At 34.9% G+C, this 18,832-nt stretch overlaps 1 protein-coding gene across 4 annotated transcripts in view; it reads left to right on the forward strand.

Moving 5' to 3' along the window:
* LOC123872489 overlaps window positions 1-18,832 on the forward strand; it is a 77,466-nt gene that overhangs the window by 556 nt on the left and 58,078 nt on the right. The window contains exons 1-2 of one of the 4 annotated variants that reach the window (XM_045916784.1): window positions 4,846-5,072; window positions 12,191-12,290. The exons of 1 other annotated variant lie outside the window; for it this stretch is intronic. In XM_045916784.1, the coding sequence (XP_045772740.1) occupies window positions 5,037-5,072; window positions 12,191-12,290 (136 nt within the window). In that variant the 5' untranslated portion in view covers window positions 4,846-5,036. Of the gene's footprint in view, window positions 1-4,845; window positions 5,073-7,437; window positions 7,574-12,190; window positions 12,291-18,832 lie in introns of those variants that run through there. 2 more of the 4 variants (XM_045916785.1, XM_045916786.1) reach the window with 2 other exon arrangements.

The following is an 18,832-nucleotide window of genomic DNA, read 5'->3' on the forward strand; positions in this document are numbered from 1 at the left end:
CTACATCATAATAAATACCTAAGTACCCTATAACATAATATATAATTTACAACATAATATTTACCTAGGCTATCTATAAATATCCTTTAGAAATAATGTGCCTTTCAGATAGTGAAATATTTTTTTCAAATACTTTTCCCCCCCACTTTTTCGGATGTAACATCCGTCATTTCAATTTTTTTTCGTATAAAATGTAGCCTATGTCACCTGGACCATAATAACGAATAGATTAACCTCATTCATCAAAATCGGCACAGTAGTTTAGACTCTGCGGTGGAACACATATAAATACAAAGCTACATACATACATACATAGGTACATACATACATACATGCATACATACATAGATAGACTGTTAAAATCATAACCCTTTGCCATAGTCGGGTAAAAAAATGAATGTCCTAATTCAATGCCTGACTCATCAACGCCCAGCACAGACCCTTGGACCCAGACAGCTGTACACAAAGCATCAATTTTAGATAAGAAGTAAGACTACATTTATAAAAATTCCTATGCGATAGGAAATAAAGCGGATATATTATGTATATTTATCGAAGCCGCGGGCGAGCTCTTTTTTTTCTTTATAATTTATTTATATTTGTATAATGTATAATGTATATGTTAAAATAATGCCAAGTTCCTTGCCCACTTAACGATTAGCAGTATTGCTAAGTTTTGTAAAATTGACCCGAACTTTCCAATTAATTTACGATTAACGAGAAAGTTTAATTTTCCTGAAGCTAAGAGCATCTTACTTGAATAAAGTAATTAGCAGTAAGCCCTACTGAAATATGCACGTGAAGATAATATACGATTTATTAATTGTTATTATTAGTATGCTAAGTACCAAGTTACCAACTACCTGGATTAGTACCTACTACTCGTATGTCTCCATTCGTTCCCTAATAATAAATGATATAGCTCTCGTAGCACTCCTCGTAGCTATTGCTACGAGCCTCACTTATCGCGTGGAATTTCCACTGGACCGATTTTAATATAATTAAAAGTAAAATACCTGGTATGTAATTAAAATTCTAACAAGATCATTTCTTCATCATTCTTCACAAGATCATTCTTAAATTAGGAAACCTGTAATTGTAAGATCAGCATTTTATTACATAGCCGGGCGCTAAATCGCCAACGCAAATAGATGGAGCGCAATAGGCCATGTTTTTGTGATAACAAGTTACTTTGAAATACTGTTGAAATTGTTGTCACCATCATCATTATAAACCCAGCGCCGGCTCACTACCGAGAACGGGTCTCTTAACAATGAGAAGGGTTTGGCCATAGTCTACCATGCTGGCCAAGTCAGACACACACACTTTTGAAAACATTATGGAGAACTCTCAAGCGTGTAGGTTCCTTCCTCACTTCACTGTTAAAGCAAGTGATATTTAAAATTTCTCAGTACACATATTACTCCGAAAAGTTGAGGTTCAAACCCCGGATCTTCTGGCCGGGAGGCGGATCTTAACCACTAGGCCATAACCGATTTTTTAAACACATTAGCACAACGACTAAATACTTCCCGTAATACAGCCATTGTGTTGAATTGATGTACTGAAAACAAAACACGGCGGCACATCTGGGCTTGCTATTATAATTACAAGTCCAGGATATTTATAGGACTTTAGCATAAATGCTAAAGTAAATATGAATTGTATCCAGAGAGACGCAGTGCCTCGGCTCTACCGGTGTGCGTTATACCTAAGACACTGCAGCGTGACTGGTGTATAATAGAATGTTAATCATCCTAAACGTAAAATCAACAATGTCAATTTACGACAATAGAGTCACATGTAGATACACGAGTACTTTGAGGCCTGAAACAAACAGAACGCGTGGCTGAGGCGCTCAACGCAGCGTAGGAAGTTTTGTAATGTAAGCTTTTTGTCGCGTTGGGTGATTTTGACAAAACTTTAAAATCTTTAAGGTCAATAGTGCTTGGAGTCCCGATAGATACAAAAGCTAACTAATCATACATGATGGTTGTAATTCATATGTTATGAAATTTTAGTTTTTGACTACAAATAATTTGAAAATCAACAAATTATTTGATAATCCGAAAAAAAAAACTACTAGGTATAAGTTTTTTTTATAGTTTTAAGCTTTCCTTTCTGTCAACAGATTGGTCTTCTTTTAAGCATTTTTTTTGGATTCGTACTCAATTACTCTATTTTATTATAACTAGCGATTACCCACGGTTGTAAAAAACTTAAAATATAAATCCACTTGATTCCCTGTCCCGTGGAAATTTCGTAAAATCCGGCCTTATTCCTTGTCTACATTATAAATGGAACCTTTGTTCATTTCAGCTTTTTAGGTCCAAGAGTTTGAACTGTGATCTGTTTTTGTACAATGCGCATTGCGCACATGTGGTCATATTATGCCTCGTTTATCGTTAAACTGTGTTTACAGATTGGATTACTTGTTTTGCGCGTTATGGGTACACCTGACTACAGAGAAGAAGAGCAAATAGGCATCTCTGATGCCTATTTGCTCTTCTTCTGGACAGGCGCGCTCCATCTTAAGCTGCATCATCACTTACTATTTGGTGTGATTGCAGTCAAGCGCATAACACATAGCTCATTTTTTTTACTAAATAGTCATAATATGAGTATTTATTTTAAAAAACTATGGGTATTCATCACAAGTGCATTTAAGCACGCGACTCATCATCCATGTAACGTCCCACCCGTGGAGTCAGCTTAGCTTATTACATACTGTAATGGTCACGATGCTGTCGTGTGATTACCTATTTGTTTCAAGCTTAACTCTCTATAGGTACTAAATATTTATTACCATTTTGCTATTCAATATTTGCACTAGCGTAGCATAATTGTGGTAAAAAAATAGTCTACAAACTACTATACAGCCATCTTGCATGACTGACAAGTCATGTACAAAATATCTAAGTAAGTATACTGTATTATAAATTTTGTCGCACCTACGTTTTTACAATACTAATCAGTGCTCAGCAGAATATTTCGTAAAACAAAAATGATTAAATGTGTTTATTTAAATATTACTATTATAGTATATTGTTAATTTCTAATCTGTAGTTAAGGAGTGGGTAGGTCTGTACTTACCTAAGTGCCTGAAAGCTTAGTCAATAATGACGATATCTTTATAATATGCTCGTAACTATTGACACGATTTAAGATAAGTAATTTATGTTGATAGTTATCTAAAGTGTATCACGTAGATTACTTATTTACTTCTTATCTTTTATATACATATATTAAATGAGCATTTAAATAGAACAAATAATGTAAGAAAGTAGCGGAAAATTAGCTTCATGATGACGTATTTACCTATCTGTGTTTAATTTAAACTAATTAATTTATTATTACTGATAGATTAGATCTAGGTAGTTAAATTGTACTGTCGTAATCGCGTTTCTGACAGGCATAATGCCTGTGAAAGACAGCTGTGGGTTTAGAAAGGGATAAGTTTTGGTACAAAGTATTTTGAGCACAGTCATGTTAGCACTTAGCTACGTGGTACATTAGTAGGTACTCCTAAGTAGGTACCATTAAATGTTTACCTGAGAGTTGTCCTAATTCTCATTTACCTACGTAGAGATGGTTGCGATTGGCTTTATTTATAACTAGCTGATGCCCGCAGCTTCGCCCGCGTGGATATAGGGTCTGAAATCCCGTGGGAACTCGTGGGAATCGATTAAAAAAAAATTACGCAAATCTCGGAGATTTCGGTATACATAGGTAGAAAAACACAACTCCCTTTTTGAAAGTCGGTTAAAAAAGTAGTCTATGTTACTCCCTGGCCAATTCTCTACTTGTCTGTGAAAATCCCGTCAAAATCGGTTCAGCCGTTCCAAAGATTAGCCTTTTCAAACAGACAGACAGACAAACAGACAGACAGACCGATAGACAGACAGACAGACAAAAATTTTAAAAACGTGTGATTCAGTGTTGGAATCATTCAAATAACCATATGAGCTTAATATGAGGTAGTTATTTCGAAATTACAGACAGACACTCCAATTTTATTTATTAGTATAGATCACCAACATCATCATCAACCGATAGAAATCTATGCTGGACAAAGGATGATAGGCCTCTTGTAGAGACTTCCACACGCCACGATCCTACATCCAGCGGCTCTCTGCAACTTGTATGGTCTGTCTACCTAGTGAGGGTTTTCCAATGCTGCCTATCCGGTGCGAGGTCGCCGTTCTAACACCTTGAGACCCCATGGTCCCGTCTCTTGGTTTTTCGAACTATGTACCCTGCCCATTGCCACTTCAGCTCCAGAACGATCTTCACATTTCTGATTCAATCACATAGAGAAACTCCAAGGATAGCTTCCTCCGCCACTCGCTGAGTAAGTTTGAGTTTTCTTAATACAGAGGTTCGACGAAGTCGTCTAGAGTCTAGACAGAGGAATGGTGTGGTAATTGCTAGACGAAGTAGCGCCCAAACTGGCCTACGTAGTTAGGGACCTAATGTTTGTATATGTGTTTTTCTGTATTAATTTTGTGGTGTACTATAAAAGTAGGTATATTCATTCATTCATTCACACCTACTGAAATTTTTCATAAGAATTTAAAAAATTACAACCTGTAGCTTACAGATCATATTTTGGTAGGTACGAGTATGTGCGGTTGATGAACTTGGGCATATCTACCTCAAGTACTCGTTATATATTTGCTGATGTCTTGTAGGTACATAAAGAATTATGTAGCGTCTACGTTGTTTAGATAAATAGGTAGATAGGTACGTATGTGAATCTTTTATCAGACTTAATGGGGTTTGACTAAGGCTTAAAGCATGATATCTTCGTATTTCTGCACTGTGATACTTAGTTTCAGAACAAATTCAATTTCGTTTCGAAGCAGTCAGTAGTATCACGGAGTCATTCACGCGGTCGTGCCTTCTTTATTTATTTTCAAAATTAACTTTGTCTGCGTGACAGAGTCTTTATATATTAGGGTTCCGTAATATTTTTATTAGTAATTGTTTTTGCACTATTATTTGATTTGAAAAAAGACGTTCTTAAAACCGATACTATGTTCGGATTGTTTAATAATAATAACAACACCACTGTGAGTATACTTAAATTGTTTATTTTTTTAACTTTAAGACGTTTTGCCTTTAGGTACTTATATCTATTATGTATTTTAATCAAACCAAATTCTTATTTCACAGATTCACATAAGTACTCATTTTATATACTTATATTCTTTTTCATTTTTTGTAGTTAATTTAAATCTTTTAAGCATCTTTTAAGTTATTTATGCTCACTTAGGTACGTACTGTTTCAGTATACATACGGTCTGTATTTTTATTTAGTTACTTTGATATTATTTTCAGGAGTTGAACATACATACCTATTTTAGGTACCTAAAGCATAATTAAATGTTACTTTTTTACCAAATGTTGCAGTAATAACTACATTTTAAGTAGGTACCTACTATTTAGGTGGCAGTCATCTTGACCTATCGTCTATTTTATTTGATAGTTAAAAATAATTTATATGCATTAATCGCGTTATCGTTGTCCACACTATAGTTATAAAACTTGAATAGATATTAAAATGTTAACTAAACATGATTATTTATTTTTAGGATAACATTTGCATATTTATAGAATTATTTCATAATTAAAGACCATTAAAATTTTAAAAGTTGTACCTACCTATTGCGTAGGTAAATAGATTTATGGGTAGATAAACAGGATTTTTGTAAGGAATACATTAACGCATATGAAAAAATTTTTCATTTGCCATTTAAACTTTATTGTAATATCAGATAATAACCGCGATTTCGTCGTTTATTAACGATTTTATTAATCCGGTGGGAACTGGGAACTCATTGCTTTTCCAGGACCAAAAGTAGCCTATGTCTTTATGGGCCGTAAAAAGCTAGCAGACATACAGACACAATTTCGCACTTATCTGTAATATTATATTATATAGTAGGTATAGAAAGAATGGAATATGGATATACTCAATTAATGTGAATGAACTGAGAGAGTATTACGAACATAAGGTTATTGGAGAAGATTAGTTATATCAACAGTTAAGAAGGTATCTACTCTTTTATCTCTAGGATAACAAACAAGTCGTTTTTCATACATTTGACAGCTTCAAAGAGGACATCGAATTCTTTATCAGAAACAATATAAAAGGTAAACAAAACAAAACAAAACATAGGAAAACGAAATCGTACCGTAACGCTAAATAACTTGTCGGCACGGCTATGCCGGTAGGGTGGTAACTAGCTACTAGCCACCGCCAAAGCCTCCCACCAGACCAGGACAGAGACAATTTAGAAATTATGAAATTCCAAATTTCCCCTGCCTAAAATCAAACCTGGGACCTCCCACTTATAAGACAACAGCGTTTGCCACTGCGATAGGGAGGTCGTCAGCTAATATTTCCAATTAACATAATTGTAATTCAATTTTTTCATTTCCAATTAACATAACGTCAATTAACATGTTATCCATTTTAATTTAAAAAAAAAGGTAGGTATGTTAAAATTATCAAATTGCTACAAATGCGATCGTCCCTCAGTGCTAAACGAAAGTGTTAATCATTAGGTAGGTACAACATATTATTACGAGTATTTACGTAGGCTTAGATACTTTTAAACCTACGTAGATATACCTAGTTACTTCATGAGAAGAAATTAAAAATTGCCATTCAATATTATCTATCTTAGATATAATTTTATCCACTTATGCTTATTTTTGAAAAATCAGATATTTTCGGATTCCGGAAGTTCCAGAAAATTTAGTAGCAGAAAAATACAAGACTATAATTTTCATTTAGGTACAAGATACGCGGTATGTGACCGTGAGCTAGGACTAGGACAGTGAAAGGCTATTTACATTCTTTGCCATCACAGCCATTCACTTTACAAGCACATTATTTATCATCACAGAATTATTGTTACTCGTAGATAGTTTTAATAACTTACCCAACGATCTCACCCGTCCGGTTGCTAGCCTGAATGAACATTGGTAATCAACACATAGGTGCTAAAACTGGGGCAGCCGCGTTAGTATAGCTAAGCTCACAAAATACTCTGTCTACTAAATAAACACCCAAATCTCTCCTCATATCACCTTCTATAAAGTAAACCAGGTCTCTTGAAAATGAATTTTCTTATTTGCAAAAGCGCCTGATAGTGTTTACAGGCGCTCGTTCACACACCGCAGATAAAACATTTTAGAATCCCCGGCCGGGCAGGCAAGGCAATATCGTTCGTTCCACCGCGGCCGTACTCTTCCTCCAATATCAGTGGCCCTGTGAACATAATATTGCAACCGTATTTTAATTATAAAGTGTCGGTCGTCGTCTCAGCTTTATCTCATTTGAGTCTCGAGTTATAAACAAATCAGTATGTCGTGCACATCAAGCAGAACGTGGTGTCTGTGATTTACTTCGTGCTAAAGCGAAGTTTCATTCACGAGAGTAAACGACTGAACGGTTTAGTGATGGAGTTTCAGTACTATGGGAATTTTGAAAGGCAGCCTCGAAGGCTGCAAGATCAGCCGTGGTGGGATGAGGAAGACAACCTCACAGATAGGCGACTTAATGGTAAGGGTAACCTTCTCTTCTTGTATCTGTCTTGTATCCATACTTATATTATAAATGCGAAAGTTTGTCTGTCAGTCTGCTAGTTTTACACAGTCCATCCATTTAACCGATTTTGACGAAATTTGGTCCAGAGATACGAGTAGCTCCCGGAGAAGAGCGTTCTTTAAGGGTTACTTTTTGTTTCGGAAATCAAAGTTCCCATAGTATTTTAAAAATACCTAATCTTATGCCGACGAAGTTGCGGGCATCACCTAGTAATAATACCTACTTATAAGAATGTAATCGATCAAGTTCGAGGTCGCTATTTATCATTAGGTCTAGATAGGGAAAAAGAGAAGTACCTAGTATAATTTTAAAAATATTTTTAAGTAAGATAAAATTATTATTATTCAGTGGTAATTATCTGTAATAATTAAAGTAAAAAAAGTAAGTGGTAATTACCTTTAAAAGTCTATACCTATAGCAAAATAAGAAAGAACTAAAAATAAAAATCAAATATATAAGAATATAAAATTGAGTCTGTCATCGGAAGTCCGTAAATATATAGGTACGTTATCTTTTTTATTTAGTAATAAATAATTTTAACCTTCATCAGTATTAATCATAAACTTGTACATCTTGACATCTATACAAATAAAATTAATAAAAACAGTTAAAAAAAATTAAACTGTCGAATTAGCTTTCTGCGCAAATAAAAAGTCCAACAACACTACGAACGTCCAACATTATTTTTTAACCCCCGACCCAAGAAGAGGGGTGTTATAAGTTTGACATGTGTACCTATCTGTGTATCTGTCTGTGGCATTGTAGCTCCTAAACTAATGAACTGATTTTAATTTAGTTTTTTTTGTATGAAAGGTGGCTTGATCGAGAGTGTTCTTAGCTATATAATCCAAGAAAATCAGTTCAGCCGTTTGAAAGATCAGCTCTTTTCTAGTTGTAACCTTCACTTGTCGGGGGTGTTATATATTATTTTTAATAACCATATGACCTTAATATGCGGTAGTTATTTCGAAATTACAGACAGACACTCCAATTTTATTTATTAGTATAGATTTACGCTTGTTATTACGTAGGTACCTAATGAAATATTGACGGCAATTTTAAAGTAAGTAAGTATTCAAATTCAAAATATTTTTATTCAATTAGACTTTTACAAGTACATACTTTTGAATCGTCAAGAGCATCTTACCACTGGTTCGGAATGCCTTTCCTACCGAGAAATACCAGCAAGAAACTACTAGTACTTAAAACAAGATAGGTACATAATATAACCTGAATATGTATAACGTAAATTCATTTTTGACATTTTCTTAAAATAATCTGATATAGATTTACTGTTCAACAAAGTAGGGCATGTGTCTAATTTACCGTGATGTATCAAGATAATATTTTAGTAGAGCAGCAGATAAGAGCATCTCAACACCTAATGCGTCGGTCGTTTAAAATGTAGGTAGTAGCGAGTATTAATAAAGAGTAGGTCCGTATATGGCTGTCTAGACGGCACGGATAACCAGGAAGTATCGATTAGAAAGGGGGATAATTTTAGAAAAGATCCCGGTGCTGTCTTTTGTGGAACCTTCGTATGCACCAGAGATAAAATCGCTGATCGCGAGCGTAGTGCCTCGACCTGAGGAAGCTTAAATAGTGACGCTGCCCGCCTCAACTTGAGGCAGAGCGTACCATGATGTTTAAGACGAGCTATATTCTAGTCGGTTTTTTTTCGCATTCTAAGATGCCTCAGCGGAGACGGACTGACCTACACTATTGGAGCAGCCTCAGTTTGCGCCCAGTCAAAGTTACTCAAAATTAATAAAAAACCAACCAACAGCGAATCAGACTCACACACCGAGAGGGTAATATCTTGAAAGGGCAGGCGATACGTACCTAATAGTGAATAACAAATACACAGTAAGCTGGGAAATTTTTAACTGGCTACCCATTTAAATGGCTGACGATGAGGTGCTTTACTTGCTAAATTAACCGCATTAGTCCAAGTCTTACAGCAGAAATTAGTAATATCAATCTATCTATAATCTGTCGATAAGTTGCCAAGCAACCTTGTTATATTTCATATTTTTTTTTTTTAATAGCGAGCCAACGAGCAAGCACATGATGTAAAGTGATACATTTGCAGTACCAGTGGAACCTCCAATGCGTTGCCGGCCTTTCAGGAATTTGTTGGTCCGCCCCTGCATAACCCCATGCTGTAATCTAATGGAAACACCGCAGAAGGGAGTCGAGGATCTATCGATAATTATCGACAGATTAGAGATATTACATAGAATTGGTTAATGTATTCATTAATTTCGGCCGTAAGGTCATGTCATGACAGTAGTTTAAACTTTAGAACCTCCAAATTTTCAGTCTAGCTAGAGTAAATCTAATAGGTAACCTGAATGAAGCAACAATAATTCCAAACCTAACTAAGTTACCTACGTACCTACTACGTTAGCAACCTGACTACTTATGAATATCGATTTATAGTTCCCTCGCTGCCCAGCCTTTAGTACTGTAAACCTGTAACATTTGAGTAGATAAAAGCAATTCAGGTCACTGAACGGGGAGCACTGGCCACTAGGTTACCTACTGTCTATCAGGTAGAATCTCGCGTGACACAACTTTCAGTAGATCCTTTTATAACAAAGAGATTTGATGATAAGTATATTGTTTTATACATGCGTGATTACAAAAAATTAATATTGTTCCTATTTGTGTTCAATACCCTAAAATCAATATTTTTGTACTCTAGAGCATAAACTTTAAGTTACGAAATAGTAGGTATTTAACTGAAAATTATTATTTTTAAAATCCGTGTAAAAATGTTACAATAAAGCTTAAAGCTATTTTATCTTATTGTAATACTAATCATGCCCACGTGCGCGTAATATGCTGCATTTCCGCGCTGGACAACCAGACTGATCCTTTGCGTACAAAAAGGAGCCAGCTTTGTCACCAGATGAGGCTATATTCGCGGTGAAATGGTTCGCAAATTTTTTTAAGTTCACTCTCCTCACAATGGCCCCCCGCCCCAGGATATAATAAAATTTAAAATAATATAGTATAGGCGCAGAATACTTTTAGTAATAGCACTATCCAGCACTCTCAGTCCAGTACTCTCGTCTCTCAGTACCGGAAAACAAATGTATTATGTGAAGGCAATATTAAATCAAAGGGTCTCCTAAATCCTTGGATTTAAAATTTGCCCATACTGTCCTAGATTTGTTCCCACTTTGTTGTGAGTTGGTATTTAATATCCTAAATGTCCCCTGAGTACAGTTTCATCGGTAAATCTATGTCTCGGTAGGTACTAAGCCGTACACTGACGTGCATTTGAAAAGTAAACAAGAATTTTTCTTGTTAATTTCCTATAAAACCTAGATCCCATTGTAAACGCAACCACAACAAACAGAGCAGGGTTAATTGAATCCGTAGCTCAAACGAGAATTCAATTTATTTCTTCTGAACACCACCGATAGACGCGTTTTATTCTCATACTCAAAACTTGATGTTATGGTATACTTCTTGGATTATTTATTATAGCTGATACTTAACTACACTTTTGCATAAGCACGCGGACCACTATGGTGCTTTGCCCAATATTCCACAACTTTCTCTATAATTTCCTTGACCTTGAATTTTCGACCTCCATATTATATTCGATTTTTATAATAGTATATGTAGAAAAAAGATGAACATAATTAATAATAAGTCCTGATATAACTTGAAATAAGTTTTAATATTTCAATAGTAATTAAGTAAAATAATTTAACATTTTAATTTTTACCACTTTGTCTTTCTACTAAATATGCATTAAAAGTAAATTGAAAAACAAATTTTCACGAATAATTCCATCGTTATCTTAAATTACCTACAAACACCTCCGTCACAGAATACTAATGCCTCCTGCCTACTCACAAAGGTAAATAACGAGTCATAATTAATGGATGTTTACAACCTGTTTAGTTCTTTCCAGTTTCCATTAACAAAAATAGCGAAAAGTTTTAGTTTTAAAAACAAAAACCGGTTAGAGTTAAAAAGGTTAAGTATGGAAATAGATTAACAAAAAAACTTACCAAAAATACATAGTCCACTTATTTATATGAAGCAACAAAAATATTATTGCAAACTGAAATTTAAATATTTTAGCACTGGGAACTGAAAGTCATAATTTTTTTTACGTACGATTTTGGGAAGAATTTAAGTAACATAATTAAAAACTCGTGAAGTGTCGTAGGAAACCCAACAAAACCGAATCTATGTATATAGGACATAATTTACATGTAAACAACTAATGAATGTATTTTTATCTATTTTATAAAATGCGCTGCATAGCTAATGCATTTTCTCTCTCTTGACTCTGTCTCACTCATTACCTACATAGTATGGCAAACAATACACATAGCATTGCACATAGCCAATAGATAGCCAATAGATGTCTTTCATGTTTCGTCCCGTGTTCGTTAGCTGTTTACACTTTTTGTTGAGAATTAGGTCTCCAAACCAAACCTCCGCCTAAAAAGCTTAACTTCAATGAAACCTTGTAAAGTGAGAACGAGTCCTTATTAAATATAATGAAATAATTAATATTAATATTCTTGTTTTAAATTGTTACAGGTAAGTGAAAGACCAACATCTCCAGATTGTACATGCGATACGTCGTTACACGCTGTTATTTTTGGAGGTCCACCCTGTCAACACAATGCCGTCCAAAGAGGTGAGGTATAACTTTTATAAGTTTTCCATTTGTGTATAGGTACTTACACTATCTTTTAGTGGAAAAGAAGAAATTACATACTCTTTCAGTAGATTGTACGTTAATTATATGTATATAAAAACAAAATTCAACAAAAGTAAATTAAAACAAAATTCCCGGCTCATATTTCTTATTGGAAAGCTCAGGAACTCCAAAAGGCGGTAGGTATATCTATATCTTACTTAATCAAACTTTAGGTATCTGGACGATTTTTGTACTTATTTTGAGGGAATAGAGTCTAAAACGGTTTTTTAAATTAGTCTTTCTATCTGTCAGTGCGTGCATCACGCTGATAACGCAACTTCATCGACGCAACTTGGCATACTAAACTCGTAGCTAATACTCGGAGTTATTTTTTATAGAACAGTTTTCACCTCGATAAAAATGCGGTTCGTTTGCGATTAGGAATGAAAATTTTGTCAATGTTAAATCCCGTAAGGGGCAGGGAGGAAGCAAGTTGTTTTCCTGTAAAAGTGAAATCTGATGAATACGTAGTTTCGGAGATGGAGGATCGCGAACTCTTCATCGGGTAACAGCAAATCAATGGCGATCGGTGTGATAGCTTAACAACAAGCAGACCTTCAACCAAACATATTGCTTACATAATATTATTATAATACACGCATTTTCATTTCTTTCCTGTTATTAACAGATTCAATTTTGGTAAAAATAATAATTTGGTAGGACTTCTCAGCGGTTCAATACAAGTTTCATTAATTATCATTCAGAACATTTCACAAGGAACTAGTTGGGAACTAAAGTCCCTAAACTTAATGAGGAAAAGGGATTCTCCCAATTGTAAAGTATGTGATAACGTAGATGATGCCTCACACTTGCTACTGGCATGTGTTCGGGAATCACAATTTGAGAGAAACACTAATGTGAGAACTAAATTTAAATTTTATCAATATTGGCATTTTCAACTGTATTTTTAACTTTGAGCGTTTCGGCAATGAAAGTCTATGAATTTGTCAGTGATTCCCTCAAATTGTTGTAGTTTTAGGTTTATAACTACATAATTTAATTTAAATAAAAAAAAAAAAAAAAAAAATTTAGATTGGACCGATGGGGCTGGCATATAGGACACCTAAGCCCCTTAAAAATATTAGAATAAAAAAAAGACCCTAAACTATGTATTTTTTCTACTATTTACCCACTTTAATAAATATTTAACAGATAAGCAAAATAATATTGTTCAAGATGTCAGAGAACACCTCCAGTCAAGTCGATAACCTGAGATAACAAGGTTCATTGTCGTCACTTACTTACTACTCTGTTTATGTGCTGCACTAATCGCAGAGTAACTGTTTAGTCTAGCCCTTTAATCTTTCATTGGGTTTTGGCCTGAGATCCCGTAGGAAATGAGGAGGTACATGAATAAAGCTGAAAGTTTGTGACTAGGTATGTTTTCTACCTGGACATGACTAGCCGGAACTGCTAATCTTGTAAAATATATAGATGCTGCACTTACGCGGTTAGTAGATGTAAGCCCGACTAGTTACAAATTCGAAACCCATCCCGAGTCCTTTTAGGGTTTCGTACCTCAAAAAGAAAAACGGAACCCTTAGAGAATCACCGTTTTTCCCATTGTCTGAGCAACCGATAAAATATTTTAGTTTGAGCAAAAAATTATAAGAACTGTACATATTCTCAAAATAAAAATCGGCCAAGTGCGAGTCGGATAAGTACCTAGCACTTTTATGTAGAACACTGCAAGTTAATGACGGACTACGCCATCTATATGTGATTTAGTGAATAAATTTTTCGTGAACACATTTTAATTTATTTGTAATGTAACCACGAAATCACGGTTTTCGGATTTTTTCCTATACTGGTGCTATAAGACCTACCTACCTGGTTTCCATGATTTAGGTCAAAAGGAAGTACCCTATAAGTTTTCTTGATAGACACGACGGACAGATGGACAGACAGACAAACAGATAGACAAAGTGATCCTATCAGAATCAGTTTTTTCCTTTTGAGGTACGTAATCATAAATACTCAAAACTGTAAGGAACATATAATAATCGAAGTGCCTCTAAGGTTGCTCACCAAAAGTTTGATTCAGGTACCATTTACTTATTTACCAATGATAAATAAATAAATATATTAAAATCATTAGTAAGCGTACCTACTCCACGCGGTCATGCTGTCCTCGACATTGCGTTGAACTATCGTTCTAGAAAGCGGGAAATAACCTTATCTTTACTTCAATAACAATTAATTATCACTTATCGCACTCATTCAATATCTTTAATTGTTATTTTAATTCATGTTCTATTGCACTGATATCGATAAAGGTACGAGTATGTGCTATAGTAGTATGTATTGAGATTAGAACACATACAATTTACAAAAATGTATCGACAACAAATCCCAACCTGAGTCCAAAAAATAAATAAATACATATTGGGAAGAGAGCTTGCTGTGGCAAAGCAGCCATACCTCATAGCGAGTTCATGCAGTCAGGGCTCCTATTGTATTTTTACTATATTTTTTTACTGGCTCACCAAAGGGCCCAAGGTCTTGTACATTTTCAGTTCTGGGACCATGCCTCTATGATCGATAGTTTTTGAGAACCGTTGGGGCACTCTAGTAATTTTACATAATTGTGTTATTAATTTTATTATTGAAACAAAACATCACGTGCACAAGAGGCCTTATGTTAGGTAGGTGTGAACAGCTACGTCATAACACTTCCCGATTTCTATATTAGATCGCATTATATTGTAAACTATAGGTACACGACCTTGCCAGTGCCTACGTAAGTGCGTCTTGTTGCGTTAGTACTATGGATTTTTTTCAATTACCATTGATCTGAGCTATTTTTATTGAGACCTTCATTAAACATTTTCCGCAACTCACGAGATGTTTTATTTTCTGTCTTATTATATAACTATATTGATGTCCACGATTCCGTTCGCGTGGATTTCGGTTTTATAAATTTCACTGCCGAACTCTTTGATTTTTCCGGGACAAAAGTAGCTTAGATTCGTTAAAATCGTTTAAGCGGATCACCCTTGAAAATGTAGCGGACAGATGAGCAGACAGACACACTTTTATACCTATTTTTATAATTGATTAGGTTTTTTTAGGACACGGATTTTTAATAAGTAGGTAACTAAGATATCGTCTCGGATCATAATATGTGCGCGGGAGTAGGTACAGGTCCGACAAGGATTAGAGAAAACGACTTCAAAAAAGGGTTAGACTCAATAAAAAACTTCGAAATTTTAAGTCAATTTGAAGCAAGAATCTGATGTACAAGAGACACTTGGATAAACTGAAACATAACGGTTTCTCCTACTCTATGATAAATCTGTGGGTTTCAGTATTCGCGTTATTTAAATAAATATTTAAATAAATAACGCGAATACTGAATAAATATTCTAATTCTTCTAAAAAGGCACCTATCTACTTATTCATTTTCTAGTATTTTAAGTATAGATTCTACAATATTTAAAAATGAAATGGTCAATCACCTCCCACATAATATCGGATTTCGAAGGTTGAACACATGACTGAAGCTCACCTCACTTATAAGACTTCTTCCTGTATCCTGTTGAACAAACCACCAACAAATAACCGAATGCCGGCATTTGGATACATATTATTATTTTTTAATCCCCGATGCTAAAGAATTTAACGTGTGGTACCTATCACGCGTATTAAAAAGCCATGATCCATGATAGTCTCGTGGTTAGGGCAACCGCCTTCTAATCAGGAGGTCGGGCGTTCGATTCCAGGAACCTGTAACTTTTCAAAGCTATGTGCGTTTTAACAAGCAATTAAATATCACTTAAACATCGTGGTAAAACTAGCAAGCCTGAAAGTTTTCTGCATGCGACGAGACCCATTCTCGGTAGTAGGCCTATTTGAATGCGGTTTCATTTATTCGAAAGCCTAGCCTGCGTAATCGAGATGTTTCTTCAACCGTTTGAAGAATACCATAATATTATGTGATCACATTATGTCTTCTCAGCCGGTGTAGGGATCTCAGTCATACGATTGATATTACTTGCACTTGTGTTATGGATTCGATCCCGATTACAATGCAATATAACCTTGACCTGTCAGAGGTGATTTGAACTTTTAGACTTCCGTACCCTAAGGGTGCCAACGGGGCCCTATAACCCTCTGCTGTCCGTCCGTCGGTCTGTCTGTCATTGAGATGTATCTCGTGAACCGTAATAGGTAGAGAGTAAAATTTTTCACAGAATGTGTATTTCTATTGCTGCTATAACAACAAATGATAAAAATATCCAAATGGCTGCTATGAAAATTTAAAAAATAAATACATCGTTATTTCTTGTACGATGGTACGCAACCCTTCGTGCGCGAGTCCGACTCGATTTGACCGATTTTATTAACCCCCGACACAAAAAGAGGGGTGTTATAAGTTTGACGTGTGTATCTGTGTATCTGTCTGTGGCATCGTAGCTCCTAAACTAATGAACCGATTTTAATTTAGTTTTTTTCTAATTTACACTTGTTAGTATTACTTAATAAGTATTGATGTTAAAAGTATTAACTATTCCACAGAAAAGGTGGATGGATTGCGTGAAAGAGGATATGTGTGTAAAAGGGGTGGAAATTATGTGTTGATGGATGACAGGAGTTAGTAGAAGAAAAGACATGTTGTGCCGAACCCACATAGCTTGGGATAAAGGAGAAGAAGTTAAAAGTAATAACTATTCTGTACTTTTACTATAACCACTACCACTAGAACCACTATTTATAGATTTTTGTTACCACTAGAACTGCTTATCTGTCAAGAACGTAGACCTAGGAAGGTGTTATAAGTGTAAAAGGCCGGCGTGCCTTTAGGACGCCCTCGAATTCGGCCGCCATTACACTTATGGTCAACCCAAGTGGTCAACACTTTAAAATCTACATGCGAGGTAACATTGTCGTGTTTGCTTATAATATTTGTCATGTTTTTAAAAGAATTATCTTATCCATATACTTATGGCTCTATTTTAAAACTCCTGGGTTGGGGAATCGGTCAATCCTTTGTTAAAAGGTTTAACAGGATAAAGGATAAGGACAATTGGGCTGGTCATTTCTATAGAAAAGTAGAACATAGATAGAAGAGATGATTTCTGGTAAACTGTTTTCAATTGAAAAAAATACTTGTGTGCTAACAATTTAAGTGTTTTTGTACATACTTAAAGGATGGATCGTTGAACACAGTTACAACAAGGTACTAGTGAAATACTTATTGCAAGAAAATATTTTGTATTGTACATAATATGTTGTAATCTCGTAACCTTAACTTTAAGGAACCTTAGTAGCAATTATTATAAAAGTGATTCAGTTAATCACTTTTATAATTATTGCTATTTAAAACTTAGAGAAATGTTTCAAACGTAGCTTACCTATTCTATCGTAAATAAAGATCAGATCTGTAAGTTTAATTATATTATTATCAAATTCATAATATTTCTACACCTACCTATTTGCCAAGCTCTACAGATCTCTACGTTTTTAGATGCTACGAGATTGCATTAAAAAATACGTATCGATTTGTAAACCTCCGCCCCTTTTTTAGAGTTGGTGAAAAACAAACAGGCTACTTTCAGGTTAATTAATTCATCAATTAACGTCATATCTACTCGTATCTACTAAACGTAAGTTTTAAGATCCTATCTAACATTCAGTTTCAATGAAACAAACCGGTAATTGACCCATAAGGTAGTTTATTTTCAAGGTTTATATGGAAGAGGAATTCACCACTTAAGCGATCTCAATTAAAATCCATATGTAGCCAACGACCACCTTGGCTTTGGCCTTATAACTAGGTATTTATTTGCCATTTGTAAATCCTAAGGCTTCACTTGGACTAATCGCAATGTAGCAAAGAATATTTTCTTATTAGGTATCTAAATAAGTGCCTTTCAGAGTTTATTTTTTACTAGATAATACCCGTGAGTTCGAACGCGTGGTTTTAGGTTTTTAAAAGTCCTATGGGAGCTCTTTAATTTTCCAGGATAAAAACTAGCTCTCGTCTCCGGAATTCAAGCTAGGCCTGTGGGAGCTCTTAGCTTTTCCGGAATAAAAGTAGCCTATGTATGTCTCCGGAATACAATACAAACCACCTTTGCACTACATAGATGATACGTGTAACTTCACACTTCATGGATTTAGGTTTTTTTTAATTCTTTGAGAAATATCCGATTTGGACAAAAAGTAGCCTAATATCTTACTCCGGGATGCAACATAATCGCTGCATAATTTTTTGTCATAATCGGTAAAATGGATATGGCCCGTGAAAAGCTAACAGATTTATAATATTCACATTTATAATATTAGTATGTATTTAGACATTTTTCTTGTGAATATTCTACAATCTAATACATTTCTTACTACTTATCAAGTTTTATAATAAGTATTAGAGAAAATAAAAAATGTGTGAGGAAACCTATGTACCATATATTATATACTAGCTGATGCCCGCAGCTTCGCCCGCGTGGATTTAGGATCTGAAATCCCGTGGGAACTTT

The sequence above is a fragment of the Maniola jurtina genome, chromosome 15 (genome assembly GCF_905333055.1).
Source record: "Maniola jurtina chromosome 15, ilManJurt1.1, whole genome shotgun sequence".
NCBI lineage: Eukaryota > Metazoa > Arthropoda > Insecta > Lepidoptera > Nymphalidae > Maniola > Maniola jurtina.